Source organism: Charadrius vociferus, unplaced genomic scaffold, assembly GCF_000708025.1.
Source record: "Charadrius vociferus isolate BGI_N301 unplaced genomic scaffold, ASM70802v2 scaffold188, whole genome shotgun sequence".
NCBI lineage: Eukaryota > Metazoa > Chordata > Aves > Charadriiformes > Charadriidae > Charadrius > Charadrius vociferus.
The window spans coordinates 317,744-328,889 of record NW_009649706.1 but is presented as its reverse complement, the minus strand read 5'-3'; the positions used below and the strand labels follow the sequence as shown (position 1 = coordinate 328,889).

At 37.7% G+C, this 11,146-nt stretch overlaps 1 protein-coding gene across 1 annotated transcript in view; it reads left to right on the top strand.

The window, feature by feature from the left end:
- ERMP1 (endoplasmic reticulum metallopeptidase 1) overlaps positions 1 to 10,413 on the top strand; it is an 18,273-nt gene extending 7,860 nt beyond the window's left edge. Inside the window, exons 7-15 of the mRNA XM_009890667.1 lie at positions 393 to 605; positions 1,601 to 1,821; positions 5,078 to 5,252; positions 5,813 to 6,003; positions 6,624 to 6,776; positions 7,343 to 7,545; positions 8,267 to 8,382; positions 8,848 to 9,011; positions 10,117 to 10,413. Of these exons, the coding sequence (XP_009888969.1) occupies positions 393 to 605; positions 1,601 to 1,821; positions 5,078 to 5,252; positions 5,813 to 6,003; positions 6,624 to 6,776; positions 7,343 to 7,545; positions 8,267 to 8,382; positions 8,848 to 9,011; positions 10,117 to 10,281 (1,601 nt within the window). The 3' untranslated portion in view covers positions 10,282 to 10,413. The remainder of the gene's footprint in view (positions 1 to 392; positions 606 to 1,600; positions 1,822 to 5,077; positions 5,253 to 5,812; positions 6,004 to 6,623; positions 6,777 to 7,342; positions 7,546 to 8,266; positions 8,383 to 8,847; positions 9,012 to 10,116) is intronic.
- Positions 10,414 to 11,146: the final 733 nt, after the last annotated feature.

Here is an 11,146-nt window from a genome sequence, read left to right as displayed (position 1 = left end):
GAGGGGTTACTACTGGCAAGGAGAAGAGGAGGAAGATTAGGAAATTATGAACATTTCTATGGGTTAGCCTAGAAGTCCAGTGCTTTAATATCAAACCCAAAGAAGGGCTTATGGGCTGAAGGCTTGACTACTCCCTTCATTGCAACAGTGTTTAAATACATGATGCTTCCCAAGTGTACTTATTTTAGTGACAGCTGTCTAGATTAACTGATGAAAACACTTTGCTCTGTGTACCATTGAATACACACTTCAGAATAATCAGTTGTAGATTCACGTCTTTGAGGGTATTTCAATACAGTTTCATTTTTAAGAATGCTTATATTTGAAAGCATGCTGTATACTGATTCATCAGCCCTGATGTAGCTATGTTGTGTATCTGCTTTTTTTAATAGGTGACAATATTCTGGCTGTCCTAAAATACCTAGCAACATCAGATAAGTTGGCTAAATCTTTTGAGTATCGACATGGAAATGTTGTGTTCTTTGATGTACTTGGTTTATTTGTCCTGGCTTATCCTGCCCGTGTTGGCACCATCATGAACTATATTACAGCAGCAATCGCCTTTCTTTACTTAAGTAAGAAAGTATTCCAGCCCAAAACCCGAGGTAAGTCTAGTTCTCAAAAAAATCAATCACACTACTCTTTAGGGAATAGCAATTAGTAGATGAAGAAGTGTTCAGGTGATTAAGTCATCAATTAGTAGATGAAGAACTGTTCAGGTGATTAAGTCATCTTTTTAGATAAACTTCAGAAATAAATTTTAGGTGTGCAGCATGCCATAGGCGTTGTTTTGTGTTTAAATCTCTCAACTGTGAATAAGTACGATGAAGAAAGGCTATGATAAGCCTAGATGGCTAGCATTTATGAACCACAATTATGTCTCTTATCCCTTCATGAAGATTAAAATTAAGTCTCTTAAAGATTTGAAAATTAAAAAAAAATAAAATTGCTTAGTGTCTATATAAATTCTTTGTTCTGGTAGCAAAGACAGGGCTTCAGAATCATGTTTCTGTAACACCTGTCTATAGACAGAAGCAAATAAGAAAACAACAAATGAGGAAGAAAAAGATAACAAAGCTTAATAAAGGGTGTAAACCAACTTCAATCTTCTAGTTAGACCTTTCCAGATATGTGTAGGAACATACCTGTTTGGGGAAAAAAAAACGAAAACAAACACCACTACCACCACTCCCAAATCCAGCAAACGCTTTTGGAGTAAGAAAAAGTTATAAGAAAAGCAACTCCAATTTTGTTTTGTGGGTTTTTTTTTGTTTGCCTTTTTTTTTTGTTTTGAGACTTTACAGATGGTAGACCATCTGCACTGGTTCCCTAGAGAAATTTGTACTGTTGGGAACATCGTAATCTGCAAAACACGCTAATACTCTGGGAATAAATCTTGCAGTGGGGAAGACTGCAAAAGGGCTTGCAAAGAAATAGGCTTAGTGATTTAGACCATGCTGTTAAGAAATCTTCAGAGTGGACTCCTCATGCCACTTTATTTTGGTTGTTAAAGCAATTGTATTGTGGGGAAATTACAATCTTGATAGTCTGCAGTAGAATACGTGACTGTTGAATGAAACTTCTTTTTTCTTCTTCACAGCTGTTCATAACCTGAAGAAATTCCTTACTGCATTTGGCTTAACACTGTTAAGTTGGGTCTGTTCAATGGTGACAGTCCTTATAGTGGCAGTGTTTGTCTCCGTCATTGGACGGTCTCTTTCTTGGTACACCCATTTCTATGTTTCTGTGTTTCTGTATGGCACTGCAGCTGCAGCTACGCTCATTCTTGTGCATACACTAGTCAAGAAGTTCTTCTACAAGGTAAGCTTGACTTTGTTGCTACTGTTGAAGGGTAACGTAGTGTTTAATCTGTGGCAGGTTTAATTTTTGAGTTAATGAAAAAGATGCAAAGTTTTCTGTATTAGACAGAGGTTTTTAAAATGTTGCTGTAAAAATCACTTCATCTAAGCATAGGGTTTGCTGTACTAAATCAGAGAGTTAAGAGCTTTGTGATTAAAGGCTTTCTAATGACCTTTTGGAGCTGCTTCAGAAAAAAGGCAAAAGTCTAGTAGAATACATTATAAAGTACTGTTTCTTTTCCTGTCTGCACCTTCCCTTCTTGCCATCACTTCAGCGATAAGATATCAGAGCAACAGCTGGAGAATTTAGGTTTTTTGATACCTTTCATGTTCTTGATAATTACAGAATCTATACATATACTCAAATGTTCTTTGAATCCTACCAGATCTTGCCTCTGAAGGTACTTGTATGACAGGTTCTCTAAATTTAATAATTTGTTTTGGTACGGTACCTCCTTATATATCTTTCAATATTTTCATTCCTTATTTAATCTAATTTATCATTTACATTTTGTTACGAAACTTGGAATTCCAGTTCTCTCTGTTTTATTCCTTTTATTATGCATATTGTTTTGGTGATACCATTTGTATTCATAACCTTCTAAGCCAATGATGCAACTTTTTTTTTTCAGATGGTTCATATGGGAGGTTTTTTTTCTTGCATCTATCAGAATTTCTAGTTCTGTCATGCCCTCTTCTAATATAGTAATCTGTGCTGTACAGAGCTTTCTAAATGAAGGTGTTGTAAAAAATTGAGTAGTCACCCTTCCCTCTATGATTATTCTGATTGTTAGTTGTTTTGACCACACCTAGAGATGGAACAGGGCTCTTGATAGTCCATGTTCTTTTCTGCAATGGGTAAAGGTTATTTAGGCCTCTGCAAGGCTTGGTGAGGATTTGGTGTGTGTTACCTTTCCATTGCTGTCATTGGCCATGATTACTGTTTATCTACCTTTTTTGCTTAGAATTCTTTTTTGTGGACTAACCAACACGATTTGACTTGCATAATAATGTCATAATTACAGCTTATAACAATCCCATATGTTTAGATGATAGTTTAATGGCTTTGCATTAAAAACAAATAGGGCCTTGAGGTGGTGCCTTGAGGTATCTGACAGATGATGCTCTTCCACGGTAGAAGTCGACTACGTGAGCCTGTTAGGTTTAGGTTTTAGGCACAGTAATATTTAGTGATTTAGCTTACTGTTACTTATCATCTTGCCTGTTTGTACAAGCTTTGGGTAAGCGAATTTAGGAAACCTAAGTTGTCAACCAAATCCAGATTCATCCAACTATTTGAAGAAGTTTAAGAACTTACTGAAACTTGATTGTATGGAAAGTTCTGGGTGAATCCATTGTGTCTTTATCTGGAAGTGAGTTTTTTAATTGTTTGGGGAGAGGGAGCATTAACTAGTATATATATGTTATTGAATGTATGTGGTGGTGTCCTTTTCTGGAAAAGATGAGCCATTTATTAAATAGATGCGATGCTGCTATTTTCTAGTCTTTCGGACAAGCTGATGGGAGAGCATACTTTCACTGACTGTTCAGCTGTTCCAGGCTCTGGATCGACTTCTTGCCTACTGATTGTCTGATCAGCAGATCAACCAACTTGATATCATGAGTCTCTTAGTTTTCTTGCATGCTGGAGCTTGCAGTATACCATACATTTTATGCTGCCTCTGTAATTTACATTGTATTTAGAGTTGCATAAAGATTTTGGAAGCTAGTCTCTTACTTGGCTATCACAGGCAATGCCTGGGTGTTTTCTGTTAGTGGCTCAAGAACTTACGAATTAATAAGCTTTCTGTTTTGAAATAGGTTTGGCAACTCATCTGTTTCTCCTTTTTTGTTTCTTTTTTTTTCTTAGCCCAAAACTGAACTAGGTGCTTTCCGATAGCCGTTGTTCACGCAAGCAGTCCTTCTTGCTACAATACAGGATTTGCAACTAAGAGTCTTTCAGTACAAACTCTGGAGCATTGACCATGTAACTTAAGGAAAAAAAAAAAAAAACACACAAAACCCAGCCACATTTTTGATGGTTAAATTTCCTTCTTTTTGAAAACATATCTGGTATTATCTGACCTATACATGTGTTTTCTTCAAAACAAATAATATATTTAAAAACCCAGACTTCTGAAGTGACAGCTGTGGCTAGACATATAAAGGCACCAGTGTAATATTTGTGCACAAATAACAGTGCTTGTATAAGAAGTGTGTTAACACCTGCTGTTCAAAAACAGGTTTAGAACTTCCCCCTCTACTCTGCCCTGGTGACACCACATCTGGAGTACTGTGTCCAGTTCTGGGATCCCCGGTTCAAGAAAGACAGGGATCTGCTGGAGAGGGTCCAGCAAAGGGCTACAAAGATGATTAGGGGATGGGAACATCTCTCATACGAGGAAAGGCTGAGGGACTTGAGTCTCTTTAGTCTAGAGAAAAGAAGATTGAAGGGGGTTCTTGCTAATGCTTACAGATACTTAAAAGGAGGGTGCCAAGTGGATGGGACCAGTCTTTTTTTCAGCGGTGCCCAGCAACAGGGCAAGAGGTAATGGGCACAAGCTTGAACATAGAAAATTCCATCTTAACATGAGGAGGAACTTTGAGGGTAGTGGAGCACTGGAACAGGCTGCCCAGAGAGGTTGTGGAGTCTCCCATGCTGGAGACATTCAAAACCTGCCTGGACACCGTCCTGTGCAACCTGTTGTAGGTGACCCTGCTCTGGCCTGGGGGCTGGAGTAGATGATCTCCAGAGGTCCCTTCCAACCCTCACCATTCTATGAAGCTCAGGAGATATAGATATTTTTTCACACATAAGTAGTACATAACTACTTAACATAATACATGCTTCACAAATACCAATGTTTTTTATAAAAAGGCCCTGTTTGCCTGTGTACCTAAAACATTAGCCTTCCATCTTCTTGGTATTGTCATCTGTACGTTCTCTTCCTCCCTGTGCCCCAGCCATTGTAATCTCTCTTTCAAGCTATGTCAGAGCAGATGTAAATTTTTTTTAAAAAAGGTACTATCATGGATAACTCTAAATGGTAAGAGAATGGTGAGATAATGCTTGCAGAATTTTTTTGTCCAAGGAAAACAATTATATACAAGAAATAAGGGGTTTTCTATGTGTTCTCATGAGATGAGATACATGGAATCTGCTTAGTAATGACATGAAATATGCTCGGTAATGAGTGTCTTTGCTTTTTTTGTTACAGAATGTGAATGAGCAGTACCTGGGAGATATTTTTTTTGATGCCTCATTGATGATTTGGTCTATAGCATTGGCTGTGATTACTCAGATGGGCCTTTGTTCAGCATTCATTTGTACATTATGGGTAGCATTTCCTTTACTTGCTAAGCTGATGATCCATAAAGAATTCAGCCAAAAAGGTATGAGTTTTGAGGGGGAGAGGTTGTATTTCAAAAGCTCTGTCTCTATTGTTGTATACTGGGTGTTTTCCTCGAAATTCTATTCTTTAAACAAAAGAAATCCCACTCTTTGAATTTTGTTGAGTCAAAGTACACATGACACTCTTGCCACAAGAAAAAGTGTTCTTGAACTGAAAACAGTTTGAAAGTATGGAGAAGGTCTATCAAAAAATACGCTGAAGAACATCTGGCGTCTTGGGCTAAAAAGAACAATTCCGTGTGGGGTTACTAATAAGGATCAGGTACTTTGATGGACAGTAAAAGTTGTTAAAAATACTGTGATATTTAAATAGTGTTTGGGACAGAACACCTGTTTAAAGTTTTTTGGGTTTTTTTGTAAGACAAGAATGGGTTTGTGGTGTTTTTGAAAGAGTTATACTGGCACTCGCTAGGCAAAATGAGATGCCCTTTCCATAACCACATCAGGGGTGAAGATGAGTGTTGTGTATTGGGCCTTGCAGCAGTAAGCTTTTAAGCTTTTACGGATTTTTTTGTCTTAATTTTTTTTCTGTCCCCTGTAGGTGCCACAATGAAATTTGTCATGATGTACATGCTGGGAATGTTTGTTCCCTATCTGTATATGATGTATCTTAGTTGGACTGTATTTGAAATGTTTACTCCTATCATGGGACGAAGTGGCTCAGAAATTCTACCAGATGTGGTGTTGGCAGGATTTATTGTGGTCATCACTATGATTCTGTCATCCTACTTTGTAAGTAGAGTTTGTAAATGTTTAAAACATTTAACTTTCTCTAGAGAGAGTTTAAAAATCAATGTTTTTCTAAATTAATACTTGAAGTTAATTATATTTTGACAATATCTTAAATATTACAGGAAAATTCTAGGAATATGTAGAAGATTCCATGTTTTACGTTAGGCAAAGAAATGTCGTTGAAGCAGGGGTTATAAAAATGCGTCTGTTCTATGATGATGTAAAGACTGGTGTAAAATATGCAATTTAATGCTGGAATTAGAACAGGCATTCATTTTAGGTGAAGTATAGTGTGTGGCTAAACAATACGTATGCTACACTTTAAAAAAAAAAAAAAATTCTCAGGCTTTTCTTTTCTGCTCCCTTGCTACAAAGGTTGTAGGTTTTTGTTGGCAGATGTTTTAAAAAATACAAAATTTTTGAAAGCTCCAAGAAGTACTCACTTTATACCTTTAGTGTTTAAATACTAAGATTACAAAGAAATGTCTTCTGTCCTGTAGTACTTGCAATGATCTCTTTTTAATGTACTTTCAGTTCCATAATTGGATTTGAGTTATACAAATAGTGTCTCATTTCTAAGTCTTGCAGTTTTTTAACTGGGATGTCTTTTTATTCTCTAGATTAACTTCATTTACCTTGTCAAAAGTACAAAAGCGACGCTAATAACTTTAACTACTATGTTTGTAGTCACTCTGATTCTCGTTGGTAGTGGAATCTTCTTTCCTTACAGTTCTGATGCGACTAATCCAAAGCCTAAACGAGTCTTTCTCCAGGTGAGAAAAACCTTGCATACTGTATTGCCCTCTATTGGTTGCAGAAGTGTATGTGTTGTTTGTTGGTTGTTTTTTTTTTTTTTTCAAACCTTATCGGAACCATGCCCACCCCCTTCCCCCCTGCCAAGAGTAACCTTTCCTTTCTTGTGTGATTTAAAAGCTCTAATGATTATTTCTGGACTTGAAAGAATTGAATGTTTCCCTTACTTCAGGCTCAGTGTTCAGTTCGTCTGTGTCAGAAGAGTAGGGTTTTTTTAGGGGGTTTTAAGTGAGAGAGTTGAGTAACCAATAACTTAAAAAGTGAATGTGATGGGAGATGAGCAAATAGCTACAGGCACAGTCATCTTCTGAATGTAGGTGTTTTTATGGTGTGTTTCTTCTATCTGAGTAATTCTCTCTATATATTCATAAGTACTCAGATGTGTGTTCAGTGCGTACTGTGAATGCAGTAGACCTTAAGGATTGACATGGAGGGTATTTCAGAATCACTTCTGACTTGTGTGAACTGCATAGGCTCCATCATCTTTCTGTCTTTTTTCTATTTTTTTTTTTTTTTGTCCTTCTAGCACACAAGCAGGAGATTTCATGACCTAGATGGAAATGTGGTTAAAAGTGACTCTGGTATATGGATTAATGGATTTGATTATAATGGAATATCTCACATAACTCCCCATGTACCTGAAATCAACGATACCATTAGAACTCCATGTGAGGAGCAGGCTCCTTTCTGTGGTCTTCCTTGGATTCTGCCAGTGCATTTCATGTTCCGGTTGGTGTGAACACTGCTTCACTTGCACACTTAATGCCAAAGCACATTGGTCACTTATGCAGTCTTGCTTTTGTAAAGGAAGAAAAAGTAAGGCTAATCTTGGTCCAAAAGTAAATAATCCTTCCACTTCAGAAGACACTTGAACTTTTGTCCAGACACCGTGTCTTTTGCCAGAATCTCTGCAAGAGATTGCTGTGTCTGCTGCAGGAGCTGTAGAAGTTGATGTGTAGAAAACCAGTATTAGGACCAGTGGAGAAAAAGGTGAAGGGGAGTGTTCTAAAGGGCAGTTCAGATTTGGAGTATGTATGTCTCTTCCCTTCTTACCTGTCTCGCCCCAACTGACAGCAGAGGAAGTCTAGAGTAGCTAATCTCCACAGAAGAAATCTAGTTGCTGTGATGATTTCTCATGCCCCAAGAATCTTGTGAGCAGAAGTGCAGCAGTTTGTAGATGCAAATATTCGTACTTATTTTATTAGTTTTTAAATTAAGGCAGATGAAGGTAGTGAATGAACACACTGATGCCTAATTTTCTATTAATACGCCCTTTAAATATTTGTCTGTCCACAAGCTGCTAATTTTACCTGCCTTGTGCTAGAATCGCTAGCTTTTGAATATTTCATTTAGTGACAGCACGGTCAGCTATGCAAAAACTTCTTCTTGCTTCTCATATTTAATACCTCTGAGTGTTGCATTGAGAATAAGTTAAAACTCTTTTCCCCAGGAAAAACTGGTATCTGCCTGCTCCAGAAATTTTTCCAAGAAGCCCCATTCACTTTAAAGTTCTGTCCAAGGAGCTGATGCCCTGGAACAGTGTGAGGTTAAGCTTTGAAGTATCTGGTGAGTGACTGAAGCTTCTGGTTTGTGATTTGTGTTTATTTTTATGCCCATAATAAATCAGGTGTTGACTCCAGTACTGCAGGTTCTAGTGCAGTTCCTAAGATAGCAAGCTTTGTGAGATTAGCATGAATTAATTCAGTTTCATAACCCAGTAGAAGCTGTGGGTGTTGCGTTGTGGTTGTTACTTGGGGGACTGATAACCTTGTCTATTTTGAGTAAGCCTTGATCTTTTTATAACAAGTCCTTTCTTAAAGTCCATTGTATAGCTCTGTCCCACTTCTACATCATCAGCTTGTTTATCTCACTGCTTAGAAATGATTGAAGCTTCTGTAGAGGAGACAGTGGTATCATGTTTTGGAAGACACAAATAAGAATACGCAGGTAACATGGTACTGTATAGGAAAATGGATGGTTATTCTACCTCCACCTGTTGATACATCTGGGTACATGTATCCTTCTCTGCAGGTCCAAGTCACATGTCTCTGTATGTTCGGCCACATGAAGGGTCAGCTCTGTCCACCTGGTCTCTCGGGGATGGTATACCAGTTGCTAGCTTAGGAGGAGACTACTTTGTGTTTTACTCCCACGGGCTGCAGGCTACACCATGGCACTTCTGGGTAGAACTGACGGTGAGTATGCCACTGCTGGAAACCCGTCAATCCCTTGGTCTGACCTGTTGTCACAATCTCTGCATTCTTTTGTGAAAAATGTCATAATAACTTTCTTAAGCTTTGCTTTATTTGATAGATCCTAATTCTAGCATCCCTCTTTTAATTTGTCCCTCAGCTTTATATATCAGCAAAATATATTTTTAATGCTTAGTCCACTAACTTGCCAAACAGCCAAAGGGAGAATATTTTCCTTGTCTCCTGGGTCTGAGGTTGTAAGTTTGGATTTCTCAGATCTTAACATCATAGTTCCTAAAGTTTTATCTTTATTACTGCTATTTCAGAGTTCTTTTTCCTGTTGTGAGTAGTTTCCTTTTCATGTATAGGGAGTCCTTGGTGAGAAACTTACCTGTCTTGAAAGGAGTTGTAAAAGCTTTGTTTTCTAAATTTTCTTCCATGTTATTTTCAGTTGGAAGCAAGGCTTCCAGCATTGCTGTTCCAGTGGGATTTATGATCCCTGCCCCTGTTAACTTACCAATGAAGAACTTTTTGCAGATCTGTATGTTTTTATTATAGGTTTCAGGGTGTCTTATTCTTTGAGTAAATATGACAACAACCTTTGGAAGTTCATAAAGTTGCTTGTTCCTTCCTGGATCAGGCAATCTGTACGCTTTGCCAAATAATCCTCTGAGGGTACTTGATAAAGGCAGACAGGAACCTGCAGGGTGACAAGCTTTGCAAGACTGATAGTGACAAACCTACGCAGAAAAGGATTTTCATCCTAAGGATTCACAATAGAAGGATCAATATAAATGCTATGTTGGAGTCTATGTCTTGATTTGTCAGCAGAACTGACAGAGATAAACATTGAAGTTAGAGCAAGTGCAATCTGTTTAACATGTCAGAGGCACTGCAATCCAAGTACCTAGTTGCAAGTTAAAGTCAGTTTCAACTCAGCATGTAATCAGACTGATACATTTGAAGATAGGAAGTATTTTAACATACAGGACAAAGAGCTGCAGGATGAAGTTTGTTGCATAGATAACAAGTCCGTAGGAAAGTATACCTGGATTATCTTACATTTAAAACAATCATAAAGACTGTGTTGCCCTTTTCTCACTTTCAGGTCCCAGAAAAGCATTCTGATGGAATAGTCTCTCTCGCTGTAGCAGCACATTACTTTTTTGGAGAAGATCAAAAGTCACCTCAACTATATGCCTTACTGGAGAGGTTTCCAAACTGGACGTTTTCTTCTGGTTGGTCCTGCACTTACGACCTTTTTGTCTTTTAATGTTGACAGTAATGGAGTGCTAATAGAGTAATCTCTCTGACAAATTTATTCTAACAAGATGCCAGAGCCAGAGACTTTCACAAGAATTTAAAGTACTTTGTCGACAAATGGTGTTTCTTTGGCAGTTGGACTATTTAAAGACTACTGCTCTCTTGGGGATATAGTGATACTTCGTGTCAACGTGAACACAGTTCACCTTGGTTCTTCCACTGAAATGGCAGTTTGACTACTGGGTTTCTTAAAATGAAAACTGTATTTGAGAAACATAATAAGATGAGAATTGCAATGAAATTGCCTCATGAAATTATTTTATGTTATGTAAAATACAACCATACTTCATGCATGTGTGGGGACTTAGCGTGTACTGATCCTATCCGTCCCATTAAAGTAAGACCTTCAGCTAAAAGATGCTTGTTCAGATTGGGGGATGCAGAGCTGGCAATGTTGTAAACATTACTCTTGTCACTGGATGAAGTCACTGAAAGTTATGATGCCTGTGTAGGTCGCATTCACAGTCCTTGGCAAATGCACAATGCAGGAAAATTGATATTATAATGGAATGTGGTAATTATTTATCTAGATTCTTTTCCAAATAATATGTCTTCGTTAAAAAGTTAGTTCCTACCCTTTTGCCTGTCTCTTCAGCGTTAAAACTTGAGTGGGTAAGTTTGACCTAACTATCATCTTCTGTTTTTGTTCCTGTTGGGATCTTCCAGTATCAGCATATAAGCATGTCCCTTGCTCTCCTGTATGTGAGAGTGCTAAGTCCCCACTCCTTTTTGTGGATGTCTTACAATTAATCTAGTCTAAATTTCAAGTTATCTTCTAATTTATTAGAATTGGCTAATTTTTAGTATCTGTCTCC